The 23,909-nt window shown below is 38.5% G+C and overlaps 1 protein-coding gene across 1 annotated transcript in view; it reads right to left on the bottom strand.

Moving 5' to 3' along the window:
- The window catches only part of Rsbn1 (round spermatid basic protein 1), a 50,793-nt gene that overhangs the window by 19,704 nt on the left and 7,180 nt on the right, over positions 1–23,909 (bottom strand). The window contains 1 exon segment of the mRNA XM_028859347.2: positions 15,693–16,366. Within this exon segment, the coding sequence (XP_028715180.1) occupies positions 15,693–16,366 (674 nt within the window).

Here is a 23,909-nt window from a genome sequence, read left to right as displayed (position 1 = left end):
GAAGAAAGCCTAAGCTGTTAACGTAGACCAGACATTGGCAAACTCCAACCCACAGACCTAACCCAGGACTGCCAAGTTGGACTGGAAAACATCCTACCCATTCATATCTACTAATACAATGGCAGAATCAAGTAGTAAGTACTTCAGATAGGAGTGGATACTATACAGTCCTTTGTATTAAAAGTTTATACACCCCAGTTTAGATAGAGGCAGTATGGTCCTAAAATACTATGCAGTCCTTCTGGGTGAGGACTGCACACCTTTAGTCCCAGCACTAGGGAAACAGAGGCAGGTGAATCTCTGAATTTGAGGCTAGCCTGGTCTACAGAGTGAGTTCCAGGGCTACATAGTGAAATCCTGTCGAGGAAAAAAAAAGTAAAGAAGAGAAGGAGAAACAGGAAAGAAAAATTTACCTAGCCCTTGCATCTGTAGTTCCTGTTCTAGTGGGAACCTATGAAATTTAGATCAACAGCTCTGGATCCTGTGTAGAACTGGACTAGGCCCTCTGCATAGCGAGACAGTTGTAGCTTGATCTGCTTAAGGGGCCCCCTGGCAGTAGGATCAAAATCCATCCCTGGTGCATAAGCAGGCTTTTTAGAGCCCCACTACTTATAGGGGAACACCTCAAACAGCCTTGAGGCAGGGGGAGGGGCTTGGACCTGCCTCTACTAAGTGTATCTACCCTTGGAAGGCCTTACCTTCTTGTAGGAGGGAATGGGAGGTGGGTTGGGAGGCGGAGGCTGGAGGGGTGAGAGGAGAGAAGAGGGGTGTAGATGTAACCAAGCGTCTTATTAAATAAGAAACACAGAACCAATGTAAAAGAGAAAGCCGAGAGGTCAGAGCTCAGAGCTAAAATCTTACCCTTCCTCCTGCAGTGGTCCTAGCTCTCCGAAAGAGACCTACTTCCTGTGTGTATGTCTTTAAATAGTCTTTCTGTTCTGCCTTCTCATTGGTTGTAAACCCAAACACATGACTGCCTCGTCACTGCCTGTAAGTACCGCCCTCCAGGTCTTAAAGGTGTATGTCTCCAATGCTGGCTGTATCCCTGAACACACAGAGATCTATGGGATTAAAGGCGTGCGCCACCACCGCCACACTCTTTCTGTGGTTCTAACAGCTCTGACCCCCAGGCAACTTTATTTATTACCATACAATTAAAATCACATTTCAGTACAAATAGAATACCACCATAGAGGGGGATCTTTGTTTGGTATGTAAAATGACTTAAAAAATTCTTAATTAAAATAAATACATAAAATATAAAAATTTACCTAGCCCACTTTAAAGCACTCACATGAAAAATCAGGCAGTGTGTTTAAATATAAACTCTGTATCATTCACTGCAGTGTATCTATAATACAACACGTCTCACATAAATACTTGTTGAATTTATATATGCTAAGGCTAGAAACAGAGTAATCAACCATTATACTCTAGCAAACAAAAAGAGAGAGAAAAGAGAAGAGCTGTTGATCAACACTGTTGCTTGCATTAAAACTTCTAATATGCAATTTTTGTAGGTTATTTAAATAATTAGTAACACAAGTCAGACTATGAACAGCATTTATAAGCACAGTCAACATGCACCAACTGTGTGAACTGATGCCAAACAAGCAAACCTAATTATTCCCAAGTATTCTGTATTTCTTCTTTTTAGTGAGAATTTCCTGGGCATATGGCCAGTGAGCTAGGCTCCCTGGCAGCTAAGTATACCCTGTGATTAAGTTATAGCCAATAGGACACAAGTTAGAAGTACAATTTTCATAAGGAACCATCTTGTCTTTCACTTCCTCTTTCTTTGCTAGCAGAACCTTGGGTGATAATAATATAGAGCCAGACACATCCAAGCATAGAATAAGGAAGGAATGGCCAAACTTTAAGACAGAAGGAACTAGGATCCTGGATAAAGTGAAACAGTGTTGCTAAACTCCAGACTGTCATAGAAGAAAACTTCCTTTCCTAGACACCAATCTGGATTCTCTTTGTTATGGTATTTTTAGTTGCATAAATGAAAATGGCGTATTATATAGCCTGACCTGTACTTAAGAAAAAAAGTCTACCACTACACTACAGCCAAAAGAGAATAATCATGGTGATTTTTTGCAAACCATACAAGTGAGAGAAGCACAACTTAAAGTATATTTTAAAATATTAATAAAAGATTAAAGGAGAACACAACAGCCTTCAAATACTTTGAGTCTAAAGGCTTGTCCCTCAAAAAGCGCTAAACGCTCAGTCTTAGTGTGGTGATGCTGGGCTATGGTGGAACTTAGTGGAGATAATTAGAACAATGGAACATCACCTTGGAGAATACCACAGTCACAGAAAGTTGACAGACAGGACACAGAAAGTTCCTAAGAGACCGATAAAAGTGAGCTGGCACCTCTTCTGAATCCCTCTGCCACATGGCCACTGACCATACTCACCTAGAACAGAGCCAGACGTATGCCAGTGACATTGCTGTTGAATACCTAGTATATTGAACGAAAAATAAACCTTTTGTCTTTATAATGTACCTGGACTTTACTAGCTTATAATAGCAACAAAAAATAGACTAAGAATTTTAGCACAAGGGAGTAGATTTATATAATCTTAAACAAAGAGTAAGAATTATAAATTTATATTATATGTCAGGGACTGCCCTCAACACAGACATAGCAAACCTATTCCTGACTCCTTTTATAGTCTAGTAGGGAAAGACATAAACTAATCTAAAATACTTAATTCAAACTGTAAGGTCTTCAGAATAGAAAATGGGACACTATGATAGAGTATGGAATCTCAATCCAGAGTATAAAATGTCCCTCAAAGTAACATTAAGCTAAAATATGAGAATAAGTTTAGAAAGAGTCAAAAATATATTAAGAACTACTCCCTCCAAGGTGTATGTGTGTGTATGTGTGTGTGTGTGTATCAACAGGCATAGTGGTTCTCACCTTTAATCCTAGCACTTGCAAGGCAAGAGGCAGGCAAATCTGTGAGTTCAAGGCCATCATGGTCTACAGAGTAAAGTCCAGGACAGCCAGGGATACAGAGAGAAACCCTGGCAAAAACAAAACAAACCAACCAACCAACAAACAAACAAACAAAAAATTGGTAACCCATTAGGTCTGAAGGAAGAGGAAGCTCCCAGCTTGCCTCTGTCTTCGTTTAGAGTTGGGAGTCTTACTGTATGTACAGGCTGACCTCCAATTCTAGAGCTCAAGACCCTACCTCAAGCACCCACACAGAACTATAGTACGTGTCTTCATGGAAAACCATGCTTGTCAGGTTGCTTGGTTTTTGTGAGGTTTGGGTTTTGTTGTTGTTTTTGTTGTTGTTGTTGTTGTTGTTGTTGTTTTGAGACAGGGCTTCTCTGTGAAATAGTACTGGCTGTCCTGGAACTCACTCTGTAGGCCTCTAACTTACAGAGATCCACCTGCCTCTGCCTCCCTAGTGCTGGGATTAAAGACATGCACCACTACCACTCAGCTAATGCTTGTCAGTTTTTAAAGCAGGGACTCAAATAACTCACATGATGTATTTGAAGACCACCTTGAACTTCTGGTCCTCCTGCCTCCACCTCCTAGTACTGGGATTGCAGGTATATGCTACCATACCTAGTTAACAGTGCTGAGATCCAACCCAGGGCTTTGCATGCTAGGCAAGCCTTCTACCACATGGGTTTACATCCTCAAACTCCCATATTTGCCTATTTATTTCTCTTTTATTTTTTTAGTGTTCGGAAAAGGGGGGGGACACCACCAATTAGGAGAATTCTATAATATTCCGAGTAAGAAACTGCTCAAAAGAAGTGAACTGATGCTCTTTCTCTTCCGGTCCCAGGCGCTTTGGGAGCCACCGGTTACCATTCGGACATGGCCAAGTCCAAGAACCACGCCACACACAACCAATCATGAAAACCGCACAGAAATGGCATCAAGAAACCCCGGTGACAAAGATACAAACTCTTAAGGGGGTCGACCCCAAGTTCCTGAGGAACATGCGCTTTGCTAAGAAGCACAACAAGAAAGGCCTGAAGAAGATGCAGGCCAACAATGCAAAGGCAGTGAGTGCACATGCAGAGGCCAGTGAAGCCCAAGATGCCAAAGGGCCTCAGCCGCAAGCTCAGCCATCTTGCTTTCATCGCTCACCCCAAGCTCGGGAAGCGGATTAGAAGCTACATGACCAAGGGTGGTAGGCTCAGCCAACCAAAGCCCAAGGTTCAAACCAATGCAGAGGCCTCTGCTCCAGCTCAGGCTCCCAAAGGTGCCCAGGACCCTGTGAAGGCCCCCATAGAAAAGGTTTCTGTCTGCCAATGTGAAGACAGATAGACTGGTGTGACACACCTACACACTGTTTGCAGATGATCAGGACCCCATGCTATTTTTACAAATAAACTTGAGGCAGGATCTGTTTTTAAAAAAAAGGTGAACTGATCTTAGATGGGGTTGAGAGAAAAGCAATATAGAAAAAACCAAGGAGATTAAACTATCAGACTTAGAAAAAGACTAGACCTGACAGAAAACAGGAAAAAGTATCAAGGATTACTACTAATTTGTATCCTTTACAAACAGATAGAAGGTTCACTCTTCTAGAAGGGAAGTTTGGGTGGGAAGATGGTATCTTCTGTCTTGGACACCATGAATTTGAAGCATGGGACAGGTTAGGTAAACACCCCAAAGGTGTGCAGGTTCTGAATTCTCAGAATCTGTGAATGTCAACTGACTATAAAGTATGACTAAATAAGGACACTGAGATGGATTATCCAAGTAGACACCAGCGGTAATCGCAAGCATCCTTCTCAGAATGAGGCAGAGGAGATGGGACTAGAAAGGAAAATCACCTCCCCTCTCTTCCACAGTCAGCTCCAAGAGTCCTAAGAGAGTGCTGTAAGATAGTCTAACTCCCTGGCCAAAAAATGTAATGGTTCTTAGCTAAAGAAATTAAAAGTCCCAGAGAAAAACCCTGATAACTGGAGCTTTGCTCAGAATGCTATGACTCCTTACTGAGTCACAGACTGGCAAGTCCCTCTTATGTGACTGCAGTTTCATGGTAACTCGTGTTTACATGTGAACAGAACACCAGATCACTCTGAAAGAAAACCTGTAATAGAAACAGAACATTAAGACAAACAGAATTTGTAGTAAGAAAGCATAAGAGAAAATGTGATTAATTTAATAATTAAAATAATTTCAACAGAGGAATAAGAGAGGGCATTACATTCATGATAGAATAACAGAAAGCTATTTTAAAAGCAACAGCAAACAAAAACAAACCTTCTCAAACCATTTTAGCTAAAATTTATCTACAATACAAGAAGAAAACTATATAATAAAAGGAAAAAATCAGAGGACCAACCTGAGCCCAAGAGATTAAAAACAGCCACAGCAATATAACAAGTCCCCACTCAAAAAAGGAAATTATCCGGGCGTGGGTGGGCGTGGGTGGGTGTGGGTGGCGCGCACCTTTAATCCCAGCACTTGGGAGGCAGAGACAGGAGGATCTCTGTGAGTTCGAGGACAGCCTGGTTGGTCTACAGAGTGAGTTCCAGGACAGCCTCCAAAGCTACACAGAGAAACCCTGTCTCGGAGGGAAAAAAAAAGGAAATTAAAGCTAAGAAGATACTCCAAGAATAAAGACACTTGCCACCAGGCCTAATGGGCTAAGTTCAAGGCCCAGGACCCATATGATAGAAGGAAAAACTCCCTAAGTTGTCCTTTAACCTCCACATATATGTGCCATATATGTTTATGTGTGTAACCAATGTAATAAAAATGTTAAAAAAATTAAATAAATTAAACCATCAATTGGGAGAGCTAACAAACAATAAAAACTTCAGCAAAAACAAGTACAATGAAGGCTGAGGGAAGGAAATGAACTAGGAGTGAAAGCTGGCAGCACTGCTCAGCGGTAGAACACTTGCCTAGCATACCTAAGAGTCGGCATTCGATCCCCAGCAGAAAAGAGTGAATGGGGGGTGAAGAGGGAGAAGGGAAAAGAAGAGGAGGAGAGGTAAATGGGAGTGGGGAGTAAAGGAGGGGGAAAGGGGAGGGAAGGAAAAAGAAAAGAAGTAATAGAAAATGTACTCAAATGGAGTAATATATTTCCATATAGAAAAGGCAGAGGGAACAGAGTTCAACTGCACTGATGCAGTTTCATTTCTTGGGTTACATATGAATCCAGCTGCTTGTGACTTATTTATATTCCTTTATATGCCTGATACATTTCATAGTACTTAAAAAATTCATCTCAAAGCATATTACCCTTAATATTCTCAATTTTTATAAGAAATGTTGAAAACTTCAAATTTAGAGGGAAGATAATAGGAATAGAAAAGCCCCAAAAGGAACAGAAATAACGACAACAATGGATTCCTCAATAGCAACACTTCCTGGAACAGTGCCTTTACAAACTGAAGAAAATCACCTCTAATCTAGAACTCCATACCGATCTCAACTACCAACCAAATGGCATAGAACAAAGACTTCCTACGTGTCAGGTCTTATTTGAATCCCAACAGCAGTTAAAAAAAATCTTAGAAAAGAAAAATGTAAGTAGAAATCCCAGGATATACATGTGAATAGACATTTAATTCCTACAACACAGAAACATTCTAATACAGTAAATGCCCAAGAACAAGAGAATTGTAACATTCGATGCCTTTAACACAGAGAGGCTGACAATCAACGAACTAGAGTTTTAAGCATATTCTTATATAATGTTGTTGAACCAAAACTAGGATTCTAAGAAGGCATGTGATATAGTAGTAAAAGTTACAAGTTATTTTAAATTCATGCTGTGGTGAATGCTCTGTTTCTCTCTTGCCTAACGTGACCTACCCAGAATCTATAGTAGACCTCTGAACCTATTGCACGTTTAGGGTGGTATATCAAATTTAGGCCTTTTGTCTAAAGAAATGAGGATTATCAGAGGCTATTTTTTTCCTCACTGGTTACCAAAAACTCAAGGTCAGGCTCCCAGAACCAGAGTGATAGTCATGATGATATAAATGATGATATAAACTGGACATGAGTCAGACAAGAGTCACCAGGAGAACTACCAGTATAAACAAGTGTCTAAGGTGATAGACATTGGGCCATCTACTAGATTAAAAATATACCATGAAAAGCACAGTGTGACCACCCATATCTCTCCTCTCTCTCTCTCTCTCTCTCTCTCTCTCTCTCTCTCTCTCTCTCTCTCTCCCCTTCTACAGATGATCAAGGTTGCTAGCCACTCTAGTACTAGAACCTAAATTTAACTGCAGATTCTCAAAATATACATCATAGCAAAGTAGGAATTAGTGAAAATTATAAACTACAAATTCAAGACAAAGATTTGCTTTTAGGAAAAGAAAAACTTGTCTTTTTAAGGATACATACAAAGCAGCAATTCATTTACATAACTTATCCCCTTTTCATATAAAATGGAGGAAGCAAAGGTTGGAGAAGTGGGGACGGCTTATTATTACTGAAGATCCCGAGCAAATGGATAGTTTCTGTTTGGAATGATGGACAAATCTCTGGAAACGGACAGTGCTGATGATTATATAACATTCCAAATGTAATAATTTCACAGAATCACAGACTTTAAATGGCCAAAATGGCAAAGCTTATATTATGTATATTTAAAACAAAACAACAGGGGCTCAAGAAATAGGTGAGTTAATGGAGTGCTTGCCTAGCATGCATGAAATCCTAGGCTCGGCCTGTCCTAGCATTCAGAAAGTAGACAGAAGGGTAAGAAGTTCAAGGTCATCTCCAGCTACATAGGGAGTTGAAGGCCAGTCTGTGAAGCATGAGACCCTGTCTCAAATGAACAAATACAAAGTGAAGCAGGCTGAGGGTCAGGATCCAGAACACAAACAGGCAAAACAGTTAATGCAGAATGCAAGTATCTTCTCTGAGAGACTGAGAAGGGAAGAGGGACTGAGAGATGACTCAGTCCATACAGTGTTTGCTACACAAGAACAAGTACCTGACCTCAGAGCCCCAAAACTTTGTAATCCCAGTGCTGGCAAGGAGACAGGTGACTCCTAGAGTTAGTTCACTGGCTGCCCAGTCTAGCAAAATTAGTGAGCGCCTAGGTTCAGTGAGAGATCTTGCCTCAAAAATAAGACGGAGAATGACTGAGGAACACACGTGATGTTGACTTCTGACCTACACACACAAGTTCAAACACACACACACACACACACACACACACACACCCCACATAACTAACAACGTCAAATTCTCAGTCTTGAAGAACAGGCAATAGGCAAATAGGCTGACTTTCCTAAGCAATGCTGCAGGTCTTCACAAAACCTTATAAAGAGATAAAGTCCCAAGTTACCAACCCAGAAAGATATTTTAGAATAATTTTGTACAATATAGATATTAGACAAGATATGCCTCAGTTAAGATGTTATGAAATTCTAAGATTATACCTACAGAGCAAATGAAAAGAATTACAATATGGTAGGTAATGTGATATAAAACAATGCCTCTAAAATTCCCTTGATTACAGACACTGAACCATTTGGGGCACTTATCTCAGACTTACTCCAGATCTAATGAATAGGAATCTCCAAAAGAATCTGAGAGTATGACATTTTCAATGAAAGCAAAAAACCAGCTGAGTTCTATCACTTCCCAAAGTATATTACAGCACAGCGGGTAGAGGAGAAACATGTCAGGAGTGTTGCAAGCAGGTTAAGGAAAGAGAACTGAGCAGAACAAAATAAAGCTGCCATGAAAGCAGAACCGCATAATGGCAAGAGGGAAAACCCCACCTTGGTAAAATCAGGAGAAGGCTGTGGAATTAACCATGCTCAGCAGGCACTCAAAGAACCTGGTATGTTTGTAATAGTCACAAAATATTAACCAATTACCTCTCAATGTACACACTGCTCTACATCAACATACATATGGTTCTCTAGGTTAGAAACTCAACATTGAAGTTATCCTATACCATTTCTGAAAATTAAAGAAATCCCACTGTGCATCCAATACACACAACTTCTAAAACCATCCACTAAGACTCAGAAGAACACCAAGCTTGAAATGTACCATACTGAAAACCCTGTGTAGAGGAGGGATGCACTGTCCACAGAACTTGTACTTCAGGGAGAAGCCTATTTAAGCTGATTGTTTAAAAAACAGAAAGAAAAAAAAAAAAGCCAGTAATCTTCCTAACCTTGTGACCTATGAGTAGAAAAACATTCTTTAAAACATCCCATGGAGACAAGCAGACAAGGAGAATTCTGGGAAGAGGAGGGCTGAGTCAGGAGATGCTGCTAGCTGTCGCCATGAGAAGCAAGATGTAAAGATACTTGTAAGCCACAAGCCACATATCTGTATAGATTTATAGAAATGGGTTAATTTAAGATATAAGAGCTAGCTAGCAAGGAGCATGTCATGGCCATAGTTTAAAAATAAAAAACCAAAAATAAATAAATAAAATCCCATGGACAAGCACTGAGTGGGTCCAAGTGAGTCTACTACAAGCTGTACTGAGAACGAGAGGAAATAATCAGAGCTGCTATGCATGCGTTTTATTTTCGAAAGGCAGCAACTTCAAATATTTACTTTTCCCTTTTATACAGTGCACTAGTGCTTAGAGCTCTTCAAGGGTTTAGCTGTTTCCCAATTACATACCATTTTACTAATTCCACTGTTCATCACAATTATCAACGTTAAAAATGTCAATATACTAATCAAAGGTTAGGGAGCTAATAAGCCTTACCCTAACCCGTGATAGGGAAATAATTTCTTTGTTATTCTCTAAAACAAGACAATAAAGTTGGATAATCCAATCCTACAAAATAGTACTATTTTTTAGAATACTACTACTATAAACGTAACATTTGCCAGTACTGCTACCCAAATAAAGTTTAAAAGGTATGGTCTTACTCAGGCCAATGACACAGTATAAAAAACATGTCTAACTACTTTTTTTTAAGTATGCCCTTCAGTGAGATTTTCAATCGTTAAGTACAGAAATTCTTTGAGGAAAAAAAAATATCAGAACTTAAAATATGAACATTTGCCTTGCAAAATATACATCCATTATCCTTCTTCATATGTGCCCTTCAACCATTTAGTTGTTATAAAGTGAGCCAGCTCTGTGGCGTTTAAGCTAATTTTCATTTTAACCTCACTATACTGTTAGTTTGTCACCATTTTCATGTGCAGGTCATAGATTTTAAGGCCTGTGACCTCTAGAGTGTTAGAAATGTAGGCTATACTGGGATGGCTCAGAGGTTAAAAGCACTGGCTGCTCTTCCAGAGGACCTGGGTTCCGTTCCCAGCGTCCACATGGCAGCTCCGACCATCTTTAACTCCAGTTCTATGTTATTTCTCCATTAACTGATCTAAAGATTCCATAAACATTCAAACATTTTTGGTCCAAATTTATACTTAGCCAATAACCAATTAAAAATTAGAAACTGAGTATTCCTAAAAATTTTAAAAACATCTTATTGTCTTAATAAATGCATGTTCTTTTAGAAATTCAAATTCACAAAGCTAGCCTTTAGCAGTTCCTAGGAGCTAAGTAATCAAACAAGGATCAGTTTGGAGTTCCAACTGACATAATGAATTTACCTCCTGGAGTGTTAAAATATTTGAGGATTATAAAATGTTCAAAAACAACCTATACATGGATCCTAGCTTGACCCAACACAATAATTTAAAAACATAAAAGTAATAGAAGCTCTAACTTTACTTACACAAAACAAGCCTACAGTTTATTTCATGAGCTCAAGTTCTGAGGGGAGAAAGAGGTGCCTGTGTTAAGCTAAAGATTCTAAAAGGCTAACTGACTATTAAGAATCCTGTGATTGTGGTGATCTGGAATGAGGAGGGTTCCAAACTACCTTGGGATATCTTGAGCCTACTTATGGTAGCTATTTATTGTCCACCTCTGTTTAACCTACCATCCTTAACATTTATTAAGTAAATCCTTCCTGGAATGTGCTGTTTATGTTAACAACAACTCCTGCTAGAGAACAAAATTTTCAAGCAGAGCTTAGTGAGTCCTCATGTGCACAAAATCATCTGAGGAATCTTCAGACATGCAGATTTTGATTTGGAAAATCTCAGTAAAAGCAAGAGCATACGTTTCTAACAAGCACTGTGGTGATGCCAAAAACACTCAAGCACATTTTGATAGCAAGATTCTAAAGAAAAGCTATAATTTACAATACTTAAAATCCACCACCACCATCACCACCACCTCCCCAGTGTTTTGCAAAGTACTGTCTTGAAATGTTTCCAATTAAATTCGTAACTCATACACCTAACACTTTTCCATCTTTATCTTACTTGACCCATCATACACTGTATCATTTTTTAAAGATCTTTTTATGTGTGTCTGTGAGTGCATGTGCACATGTGCAGTACGTATGCCTCTTCATATGCAAAGGCTGGAAGAGGGCATCAGATCTCTGAGCTGAAGTTACAAATGTTTACAAGACCCTCAGCTAGTTAAATGGGGATTAGGATCCAAACTCCAGGCCTCATGACTGCATAGCAAGTGTTTATAACTACTGAGCCATCTTACCTGCACTATGTTATAATTTTTAATCACTCCACTACCATTAAAATCTAGGAAATACATCTAGTCTGTCTTCCTTTTTTGGTCTCTTCCCAAATTCTCACACTTACTGAAGGTATATTAGACCTTTACCTTCACCTCTTCCTCATTCTACTACCATCTCTTGTTTGCCTACATGTTAATTAATCCAAGACCTGCATTTCCCAACCTTAGATCTGCATATGAAGCTACTAAGAAATCTTTCTAAATATAAGCTCAAATGTACACCTCCAATTCAAAATATCTCCAACAGCTGGAGCCTACAAGCTCCACAGAAGAGCACCTGCCAAGCACACACAAAGTCCTGGTTTCAATTTCCCGCACTAAAGATGGGGTGGAGGTTAGGAGTACATCAAAAAGATATCTTAAATACCACAGCACCCCTTTTGCAGAATATTTGTTTACACTGTGAAGATGTGTCTGTCAAGGCGCCTTCTGATTGGTTTAATAAAGAGCTGAATGGCTAATAGCTAGGCAGAAAGAGATTAGGAGGGACTTCCAAGGACAGAGAGTTCTTTGGGAAGAAGAAATGGGGAGACTCCAGGAGACACAGAGAGGAAACAGGAGGTGCAAAATGGAAGAGAGGTAATGACATGGGATAAAATGTAGATAACTAAAATGGATTAATTTAAGTTAAATGAGCTAGTTAGGAACAAGCCTAAGCTATAGGCGGAGCTTTCATAACTAATAAGAAGTCTCTGCGTCATTATTTGGGAACTGAATAGCAGGCCAGAAATAGTCACACACCCCTAACCCTTACCAGACACCAGCTTTTTCAGCCCCATATTAACTTTCCATATCACTATAATCTTCCTATTTCTCTAAGCCACATCTTAAAACTAGCCCTCTTTCACTAAACCTAGTTAAGTTCCATTTAATAATTTCTCAAATCTTATTCTTTTCTCCAAAACTGCTATCAATTTGGACATTGAACTTTTCTCTCTAGTTACTATAGTAACCTAATCAGTTTTCTTGCTTCCAAACTCACTTTCTTCCTCATTTTCCTTCTCTACCTTGCCCTTTAATCTTCCCAAGTATAATTAGTTGTACTGCCCCTATTAAAAGTCACTAATAATACCCACTACCTTTAGAAAAAGATTTTTAGTATATCACATAAAGCTCTTCACACTTTTGACCACCCCTCAGTCTTATTCTCTCTCCCTCCCTCTTTGCTCACTCTAGCCACCCTTAACGATCAGAACGCCCTTTTGCTTCATCAAGCCGTTTGCAGCTGCCTGGATGTGGCACATTCTCAAGACTATTTATCTGCATAGGCTAAAATTCCTTTTGATTAAGAATGGCTATACAAAGTTAATACTGATCCACTTTTGAGAGCCTCCTTAAGCATAGCATGCCTTAAAATGCCTTCTAAAATCACCACAAACTCTGCTCCCTCAATAACAGGGTTTCCCCTGTGCACACCTCTATTCTTCTTAAACTGTTTTGTAATTGCTACTTTACTCATTTCCCTACTAGGCTAAACTTACCAGTTAGTCCTTTTAAGAATGGAGTGTCCAAGGGCTGGAGAGATGGTTCAGTGATTAAGAACACTGACTGTTCTTCCAGTGGATCTGGGTTCAATTCCCAGCAACCACATGGCAGCTTATAACTGTCTGTAACTCTACCTCCAGGGGACCCGACACCCTCACACAGACATACATGCAGGCAAAACACCAATGCACATAAAATAAAAATAAATAAATTATTTTTAAAAAAAGAATAGAGTGTCCAGTACCTGGTAGGTGCTCAATAAAAGCTGAAACCTATCTTGAAATACTGTCATGGACAATTATTATAGCTACAAGTTTAAACTATGAACATACACACACACACACACACACAATTATTATGGTTACAAGTTTAAACTATGAACATACACACACACACACACACACACACACACACACACGAAACAAACAAAAAGAAACCCCAATTTTTATTTGGATTTATTTATCGTTTAAGAGAAGTTCCTAAGACTACAAAACACAGATTTCCAAAAATCCCAAATGTTCAATTAATTCCCATAATCTAAGCATATTTGTTTAAAGAAGATTAAAAACAAAGCTTCACCTACTTTAAGCTGAGACACAACTTCATAACCACAATGTTACACAATAAAAGCACCAATCTCTTCCCAAGTGCTCACAGTAAGGAGTCAGATGGCCTCGGTTTCCATCCTGACTCTTCTACTTACTAAATGGATGACTCTGTATAACGAATGAACAGTTTCTTCAATGGACAGCAGAGATAGATTGCTTTTACCTACCTCCTGGTTGTTTCAATATTCAGATATGAATGTAAAAACATCTTTACACGCCATGAATAAATGTGAACTAATGTGTTAGCCTCCACCTCCACATCCATCAAAGATTTTACAAATGCAAATTTCAAGTTTCATGGGCTATACAAAACTTAAGTTCCTGAAGACCAAGAGCAACAAGACCCACAGTCTTCAATTCTCCTATGTAGCTAAAGTAGGAATATCTAATTCCATAATAATCTAACATATTCTTTGAGAGTACTTATTATATAAACCACAAAGTGAATCTCAAGGTAAGTTGTTGGTACAGTCATTTAAATATTAGCTCCATTTAAAAAATTAATTGGAGGACAAAAATCAGCAGGGAATACCATTTTGAGATGTCTTTAGTCTGAGAACTTACTGTCTGTTGACACACAAACTCAATCTATAGACTAGTATGAAAGTTAAAAAGTCACCTTTACAAAACCGCACCTCCCCCCAAATTTCTGACTTATTTTTCAGATATGCTTGCTGGTCTGTCAAAATAGAAAATTTATTTCTCTAATCTAAAAAAAGTGATGGAACATGTAAGTAAAATCCACTCTCAGCAACACCTTTCTTTGTAACTACAGACTAGATTAGAGCTATTTCTTGTCTCTTCTGCAGGATTTATAAAAGTAGGGTTTTTGAACTTTCAACGGGCAAAGCTCCTTTAAAAAAGAAAAAGAAAGGAAAATCTACTACAAAAGTCTGTACTTTGGTACCTGATTGTGGTAATAAGGCCAAAATCCAAGACGAAGCCTTTTACTGCACATCCAGTTCCAACATCTTGGGCAGACTCATCTTGCGACCTCTCCAGATTAGCTGCTCCTGCTCTCTCTACTGCAGAGAGAACTTCAATTAGAGAAATTCTGAAGTCCATAAACCTAAACTGGATACTCCCCTCGTTGGAGGCAAGGATGGTAGGACTCACTAAAAAATTCAAGTTAGAGGAGGGTTCAGGCAAGTCTAAGTGGCTTGAATCCACTATAAGTAAGCAGCTGAGAGTCGGATTATGGAACTTCATTTACCTCAAAAAAATTTTAAGGAAAAAGAATGGCAGTAAATCACTATAAAACCAGAAAAAGCAGACTACAAATCTGTAAAAAGTGAAACTTGAATCACAATATCTACAGTACAGAACCTAGTACTGCCCATTCATATTCACAATCTTTCTGAGAAAAGCAAACAAAACAAAAAGTTTTAAAAACCTTCAGATTCATTAGTCTTTTTAATCTCTACAGTAACTAACTCCACCAAAAGGAATGCTTGGCTAAAAACTGCTGAGAAAGGAACAGTTCCCTGCTGACTTAAGCCTAACTGCCCAAGCAAGGCTTTAGAAAATGCTTTACCTCCAACAGTGCACAAGCAGAAGGAGCAGAGGTAATGGCGGTCTCTCCAGTGACATTCCCAAGTCACACACATGGGTGTATTTCTGGGACAGACTACCAACAAGTTACTGAAAGAACTTAAGCAAAACCTGATAAATAAGTAAGTCAATACCTTAAGTGTTCTATTCTGGTATCAGAGTCTTAACTAATGTTACCCTGAGGCTATTACGTCTAAAGCATATACTCTACACTAGTGTTACCTGAATGTGAAGTCTGGACTCATTTTCAAGCCGGTATCTAGTAACTCACAATGATGTATAAAGCATTTCTTGAAGCAAGTAGCAAGTCCTACACCAAAGATCTAGCAATTAGGAATTATAATTTGAAGAACAGACAGGCTGAAGTGTTTTTATTACCAGGAATTTTTATAATGTGAGCAGGTGTGTGCTATGCAACACAATGACGTTAATACTGTTGAGATATTGTATTTACTATCCAATTGAACAATAATTTTACCTTACCTGAGTGTGAAAATTTGAAATGGTGGTTGTTTCAATATCTTTCTTGCCCAAAATTTCCATTTTCACTGGAGTGTTGGGAAAATTAAAAGCAAAGTAGTCCAAGAAGTCTGGGAGATAAGCAGCCGCTCCATGCACTATTGCTAAAGCATAGTAGGCAGCATTTTTCTCATTTTCACTGAATGTCAAAGCAAGAAACTCCTCAGAAAATCTCTCCATCTCCATTGGAGACAAAAATGAGAGTTCGTCCATGTAAGCATGAAGGACAAGAGCACCACCATTGGACTGGTGTTCTTCATGAATAAAGTTGCTAAATTTAGTACCTGTTTTTAAGAAATTCCTGCGAATAGAGTGTTCTTGGTGCGTTGTGAAAGGTGTCTGCACTCCCTGGGGCACCCGATATTCTTGCATGCCCAAATTTAATCTGCACAGCTGTTCATCCTTCAGATACCTGAAGGACTCTTGATTAACTCCTGAAGTGCTATTTAGCTGTCCTTGGGTGAGAATTTCTTTGCTGATGCGGGTCAGGCCAGCACAGACGGTTTGTACTTCCTTATTGTACATTTTAAGGCGTCTTCCTCGCATGTCTTCTCGGTGTTTCTTTTTCTTTTTCTTCTTTATTTTCTTCAAGACAAAATCATCAGCTCTCTGGGTTTTACCATTTTCATCTGCTGTTTCTGGCCACAATAATTAAAAATAAGTTAGTTGCTAGGACCAGTGTCAATATACATGTGTCTTAAGGTATTTGATCTAAAATTAAGTAACTTCTTAACTTCTGAGAATTTGTCATTACATCTTTTATCATTAGAAACAAAAATGAGACAAAGATCTTAAAATACAGTAATATTCTGGGTCACAGATTATACAAAAAAAAAAAAACCTGATAGTGAGGTACTGCTGGACTATAGTTAAGTGGTATGTAACACTTACTATGTGCAAAGCCATGGATTCAATCCCCAGCAATACACACACACACACACACACACACACACACACACATACACACACACACACACACACCGAGGATATATTTAATATGACTCGTAATAAAGATAAAACATTGAAGTAGTGTGAAACACCATATGGAATATTTATTCAGTTACTCAAAATCTAAATTGAAGTTTGTTGTCAGTCTATTAACTATTATAGTATACATAGATGAGCCAAAAAAAGACAAATTAAGCCATAAAACACTATTTTTACCTATCAAATTGGCTTTTAAAATATATGTTGTCTTGCAAGGGTGGGGTGGGGTAAAGGCAACTCAACTCTAGGAAACAGAAACTGATGACACAGGCTGCCACTCCCATTCTCATGGAAGCTGACTTTACTGTTCGTTCACCTTGCTGGTCCTACATACTATTCTCCACAAGTACTCTTGCTACTCCTAATCTTTTTTCCCCTTGTGTCTTGCTACATTTTTCTCACCCCTTTTTCCTGCTGTCTCTTAAAAGTGATCATCAGTTTTCTTCAGAAAAGACAAACTTTACACTATCCTTTTAAGCCTGGTGTGGTAGCACACACCTGTAATTCAAGCATCTGGGAGGCTGACAAAAGATTAAAGAGTTGGAAGCTAGTCTGGGCTCTACAGCAAGACTCTCAAAAAAGGAACTGAAACAGAAGCCCTTTTCTTCTTCCCATGGGAAAAAGTGAAAAGAAAGGCAACACACAGACAGCAAGAAAACACAGAGGCAAACCCAGCCAACGGTGACAAGCTTTACTCTGCACCAGGTTCTGGACACAGCACTCTTGACATAGCATTTCACTTGTACATTCTAGCTGATGAAGTTATTCTCCATACTGTTTTATGGAGGAGCAAAGGGAAGTATAGAGAGTATACTTCTTGGGTAAGTATATAGAGTATAAGTATATAATAAGTATATTACACTAAGTACAGAGAGTACATAATCTTGGGAAAGCTATTTTGCCCAAGATTACAGATAAATGATAACTAGAAAATCTTTAGACCCCAAAACGCTTAATCCTTATAAAAAATAAATAAATTTTTCACAAGTGACAATTTGGTAATATATACCACAAGCCTAGAAAATATTTATAAACTTCCAGATCCAGGAAATAAACTTCCAAGTCAAAGTTATCTAAGAAATGACTGGAAGATCTACAAAGATAGCCATGACAGTATATTTTAAAACAACAACAGTAGACTCCTCCGAAATGCCTAACACAGTGATTAAACTCTGACAGTTACACACTGCAAACGTATCCTCAACCATTCTCGGTTGCAGAGTGAAGGAACCAATGCTCACACTCCACTCTTCTAGCAAGCCTGTACTGGTGACTTCTCCACCTGCACCTTGGCACTTCCCACTCCAGGTTCCACACATTTCCTCTCCACCTCTCTCCTAGACTGTACGTACTCTGAGCTCAAGAGTAGATATTGCCTTCTATTCCAGAGCACTTACCCTGCATTTATTCTGATTCCATTTCTGATTAGACTTTCATTCACCTGAATTTATTAAGAATGCACGCACCATGTGCTGGGTACTCTGGACCACAGTGCTGACTGCAGCACAGACACCATCTTCTCTACTCTCTTGTGCCTTATAATCTAGCTGGAGACGATCAAACAGCTACAGTCCTTCCATGTAGTAGATCGTTAAAAAGGCCGTCTGGATGTTGGAGAAGGTCTTTTTGAGAGGTGAAATTTAGAATGAGTTCTAAATTAGTAATAGTATATAGTAAAAGAGAGCTGGGCATTTGAAGAGCTAGGGGCGAATTTCTAAAGATAAGCAAAGGATCTAAAATCAGGGAAAATCTGCTTCATTTGTGTATGTGCTGTATACAAAAAATACAAAAATATGCCGGGTGGTGGTGGCGCATGCCTTTAATCCCAGCACTTGGGAGGCAAAGCCAGGCGGATCTCTGTGAGTTCGAGGCCAGCCTGGTCTGCAGAGCGAGATCCAGGACAGGCACCAAAACTACACAGAGATACCCTGTCTCGAAAAACCAAACATATATATATATATAAAGGGATGTATGCTAAGGTATTATTGATAGTTGCCAATGAATTGTAGGAAGATTATAAATGTTTATAGTTTCTGCCTATCTGTACTTTCTAATTTTCTATAATAAACATGTTAATGCTACAATTTAAAGACTGACTCAAGTTTTTAATTAGCCTATATTGACAAGCCCAATATAGAAAGACATCTTTTATTTAGTAGTTAGAAAATATACCTGGCCAAAAAATAATAATAATAATCTTTGTGATTAAATAACTATAGTCCTAACTAATCTTCAAATATAGTCTAGCATTCCCTATATAGAATTCATCTACAAGCAACAATATTTCCAACATAAGCAATTAAGTTAAAATAGATGCCCAGTTATAAAGAACTTACTTGGCATAATATATAAATACTAACTAGTATAAAGACTCTATATAAAAGCACTTAAAAATTTTTCCAAATGACCATATACTACCACAGTTATGAAATTCAAAGAAAATATTTTAAAATGCAAGTCAAAGTCTTTAAAGTATAAAAACAATGTACTATGTGTTTGAAACTTGCTTTTAAAGCAACAGAAAAACCCAGACATGGTGGTTCACACTGGTGATTCCTGCACTCAAGAGGCACAGGCAGAGGGAACGGACCTCTAAGCCAGCCCGGAGTACAGAGTCAGAATGAGAAATGGCCTCAAAAAAAAAAAAGGGGGGAAAGGATAGGAGAGGGAAGGAGACAATAAAAAGAAGTCTCTTCATTTACAAGCATCACTTATAATGTAAATATATAACATACATAAAATCAGATTTCTTATACTGGTAACTGAAAATATAACCAATCTTTTACTCCATATACATCTAGATCATAATTCAAACACTCAAGTCATTTATATTTTGAACCAAATAAAACTAATTTAAATATTTTTCCTAATAGCAAACCAGTAATTTAGGCAATTTTCCTAAGGAACAAAATGCTACTCAATATAAAGGTTAAACCAACTTAAAAATACTCATCTAATTACCCCCTACTAAATCCTTTAGTAATTTCATGGTGGGGGGTATAAGAATATCTCTGAAAAATACCAAGTTTTAAGTTTTAGAAGAGGTGTGCAAAAAAATGAATTATTATCTAGATCTGCCACTGAAGGAAGTGCCTTGATTATTAGGCATTTTCTATATTACTATTTGCTTACCAGTGGTATTTCTACCTGGCCAAGTCTCTGTTGATTTTAGCCAAAAAAAAAAAAAAAAAAAAAAAAAAAAAAAAAAAAAAAAAAACCTCTTTTATTATTTTTAAAAAAAAATTCATTTAGTGTAACACAGCCTCAAAAAGAAAAGATGAAATGCACCTTAAATTACTGTAATCTTACAAAGCTCAATCTATCTCTTAGCTAATCCTGTTTTTCAAATGTAGACTCTTTTTCTCAGGCTGAGATACAGAAAGCCTGCCTTTCTTTGTAGATAAATTTGAGGCCATTCATCTCCTATTTGCTAATGAATTTCCATGAATAAACAAAATTCATTCTTAAATTGCAGTAGTGACAACCAGCTGAGAACGGCCTGAGCATCCATACGCTGTTGGTTATTATATGAAGCCAGCCACTGCTGCTGTAGGAGGAGAATGCCAGTTGCCTTGCTTTGAGTAAAAAACATTATTTATTTAAAAGTCTATGGGAGAGGGAGAGGAAGCGGGGGGGGGGGGGGGGGGGGGAGGACAGAGAGAGAGAGAGAGAGAGAGAGTCAATGCCCAAAGGCTTGCTTCATGATCTCTCCATTTCTAGTACAGTGGTTTAGTTTTCCCACAGAAAATGCATTCATGAAGTCACTTTCTGAGTTCTTTCTCCATAGTGTAAGAGTTCAAATTTCCTGTCTTCAGTTTTATTGTTGATTTTTTATTATTGTTGTTGTGTGTATGTGCATGGCTGCCCTGTGGAGGTCAGGACAGCTCGATGGAGGGCGTCTCCTGCCAGCTTCATGTGTCTTCCAGGTTTCTGCTGTGTATCCTGTCTGCAGCGAGGGGTCTTGCTGACCCTCATGCTTGGTTTCTCTCGCTGTCTTCTTCGGCTGTTTTGCTTTTGCAGGGACAGCAATTCACTGTACCCTTCTTCCCAGAGCTAGGATAGGCGGGCGTTCTAGCCCTCACATCAGTTCTGAACAGCCAAGAACCAAGCTACACTTCACCTAGAGTAAGGAAAGCCTTTATGTATCAAACTAAAACTCAATATACAGAAAGTATGTCGTACTACAGAGAAAGACAGGGACATTGATCTGAACAAGCTGCTGGCTCTCTTTCAAAAGGTCATTACACTTAGAATCCATCAAATTATCACCAAAGCCCTCAAATTAGCTAACACCATCTATCATCAAATAGCCTAGTTAACATCACACTAGTCTAGTTTTCACTAAGGCAAAAAAAAAAAAAAAATTAGAATAAGGGGTAAGTTATAGCTCACTGGTAGAACACTTGGCAAGCACACAAACACTAACGTACACATACACTTGTTGAAAACTATGTCTTAGGAGATATGGTACCTTCAATCCCTAACTATCATGGAAGATAAGAAAAGCAAACAATAATTGCTCGTATCTTATCATAAATTATCATAAATAAATAATTGTTCCTATCATAATCATAAAGAAAAAAAGAACTAAAGTTGTGTTCTAAAAATTATTTTACTTTAATTCTTTCTTTTTGTTTTGGAGAAAGGACCTTTCAAAGTAGCTGGTTTTAAACTCAAGGTCATTTTACCTCAGTCTCCCAAATGCCAGAAGTACTGGGGGAATAAATTCTTTGTGCTTCTCTTGAGGGTAGTTACAATTTTGTATAAAAACCTGATTAAAATGGAAACCAAAAAGCAGCTCCTTAAAGCCAAGGGTTTTTTTTGAGTCGCTGTTTTTAACACTGTACACACACACACACACACACACACACACACACACACACACACACACCTTTATGCTAAATAACAGCTAGCTAGGTAGAAACCCTGTTCTACCACTTCCTAAGACTATTTTTTTTTCCACTGTAGGAGTAGTTTTGTTTGAAAAAGGGTCTCACTATTTACCCTGAACTGTCCTTAAACCTATCACATGGCTCGGCTGGCCTTGAATTCATGATCCTCTTGCCTTAGCCTGCTGGATGCTACCATTACAGTTACACAAACACATTCAGCCTAAAATATCATGTTTTGGTTTTTTGAAGGGCTTTTTTTTTTTCCTTTTTTTTTTTTGGTTTGGTTGGTTTTTTTAAGTTTTCAACAAAACTAACAAGAAGCTATACGGATTTTCTATACACCCCTATTAACAGGTCCCACCAGTGTCGTCCACTTGCTACCACTGAACACACTGACATATCTTCTTCACCCACAACTCACAGTCCAAACTACGGTTCAGTTCACACTTGGTACTGCACATTCTTGCTTCAACAAATGAAACTGACATGGGCCCACCATTACAATATTATAGTGGGCAGTTTAATGGCCCTAAAAATCCTGTGACCTGACTATTCATAAATCCCTCCATCCTAATTACCAGCAACCACTGACCTTTTTATATCGTCTTGATGGGTTTGGCTTTTTCAGTGAGAACTCAGTGCATAACATTCCACTGTGGATGTACCACAATTTGTCAATTTTATCTGAGTTGTTTTCAATTTTTGGCAATTATGAATAAAGCTACTACAAATTTCTGTGTAGGTATACATTTCCAAATCCTTTGGGTAAATACCAAATAGTATGTGAACTACCGTATCACATACAGTAAAACACTGCCAAATGGTCTTCCTAAGTAGCTGTAGCATTTTGCACTGCCACAGTGAGGTAGCTTGGGCTTTTGCAAAACTAGAATCTCTGTACTTCACTGTTTCTCACTTATGAAATGGAGGAAGGGAGACAAGAGTATTTTCCTATAAAAATGTACAGGATGCTGGGCGGTGGTGGCGCACACCTTTAATCCCAGCACTTAGGAGGCAGAGGCAGGCGGATCTCTGTGAGTTCGAGGCCAGCCTGGGCTACCAAGTGAGTCCCAGGAAAGGCGCAAAGCTACACAGAGAAACCCTGTCTCGAAAAAAAAAAAAAAAAAAAAAAAAGGACTGGAACTTTAGCATAATCTTCTTGGGGCTGGATCAGCCAACCACAATGTTAATGTACAGGATTACAAAAAAAAAAAATGTACAGGATAAATTAAAATGCATGTAAAGTACCTGGCATATTAGACTATAACAAATAATAAATGTTAATTACTATTTTCACCCCCAAATGGTGGAAACATAAAGGCAGTATGACATTTACAAGCGCTCTACTGGTGAATGACTTGTTACACAAGTAGGAGGAACCGAGTTCAATCCCCAACAAGCACCTAAAAAAGCCAACCATAGTGTCAAGTGCTTGGAATCCCAACAATAGAGAGAATCCCTGGAGCTCACTGGCCAGCCAGTCTAATAGATGAGCCCCAAGTCCCTGGGAGAGACTTTGTCTCAAAAACAAAGTGGAAGGTTCATAAAAAATGACTACTGAGATAGACCTCTGGCCTCCACATGAACAGGTACAAACACACACAGGGCAAACTGAGGCTGGTTATTTACATGTCCTGTAATCCAGAACCCAAAGTAAGACAGGAGAGCTGTGGGGTCAAAGCTAGCCTGGGCTATATATAGCACAATATCCTGCCTCAAAACAAAACCAAAACAAAAAGTACCCATCTGAATGCTTTACAGTTAAAACTGGGATAACTATCTCAGCTCTGATGCTTATTAGTATCTGGACAAACTCAGAAATCCCCTTAAACCTTTATTTTCTTGCCTTAAAATAGCACTAACACTCATGTTTATCTTAAGAGTCATTGCAAAGATTAAACAGAATGAGTCTTTCATCACAGGTCTGACACACAAGTCTTTATCTTATCATTATCATAAGGGTTGGATAACATTCCTTGAAATGCTTTTCAACAAGTGGAATATCAGATTAAATCTAGAAATTACTGGCTCAGGGTATGGTATAGTATACCACAAATGAAACATAAAAGTGGAGAAAGTCTGAGGGGAAAAAAAAGATGACTCACTAAATGTCTAATAGAAGCTTGAATAAGATCCTAATAAATATTATCTCGTCTTAATCCAACATTCAGTCCAGTAGACACAGAAATTCTTTTTCAAAGATGGAAGCAGGATTTGAAACAAGATGTAACTTTTATTAGGTCACAAAGCTAGCAGCTGACAGTCAAAACTCAGACCCATCTAACTCCAAAATTCAGATTCT

This window comes from Peromyscus leucopus, chromosome 6, assembly GCF_004664715.2.
Source record: "Peromyscus leucopus breed LL Stock chromosome 6, UCI_PerLeu_2.1, whole genome shotgun sequence".
Taxonomy (NCBI): Eukaryota; Metazoa; Chordata; class Mammalia; order Rodentia; family Cricetidae; genus Peromyscus; species Peromyscus leucopus.
This window is presented reverse-complemented; position numbering and strand designations above follow the sequence as displayed.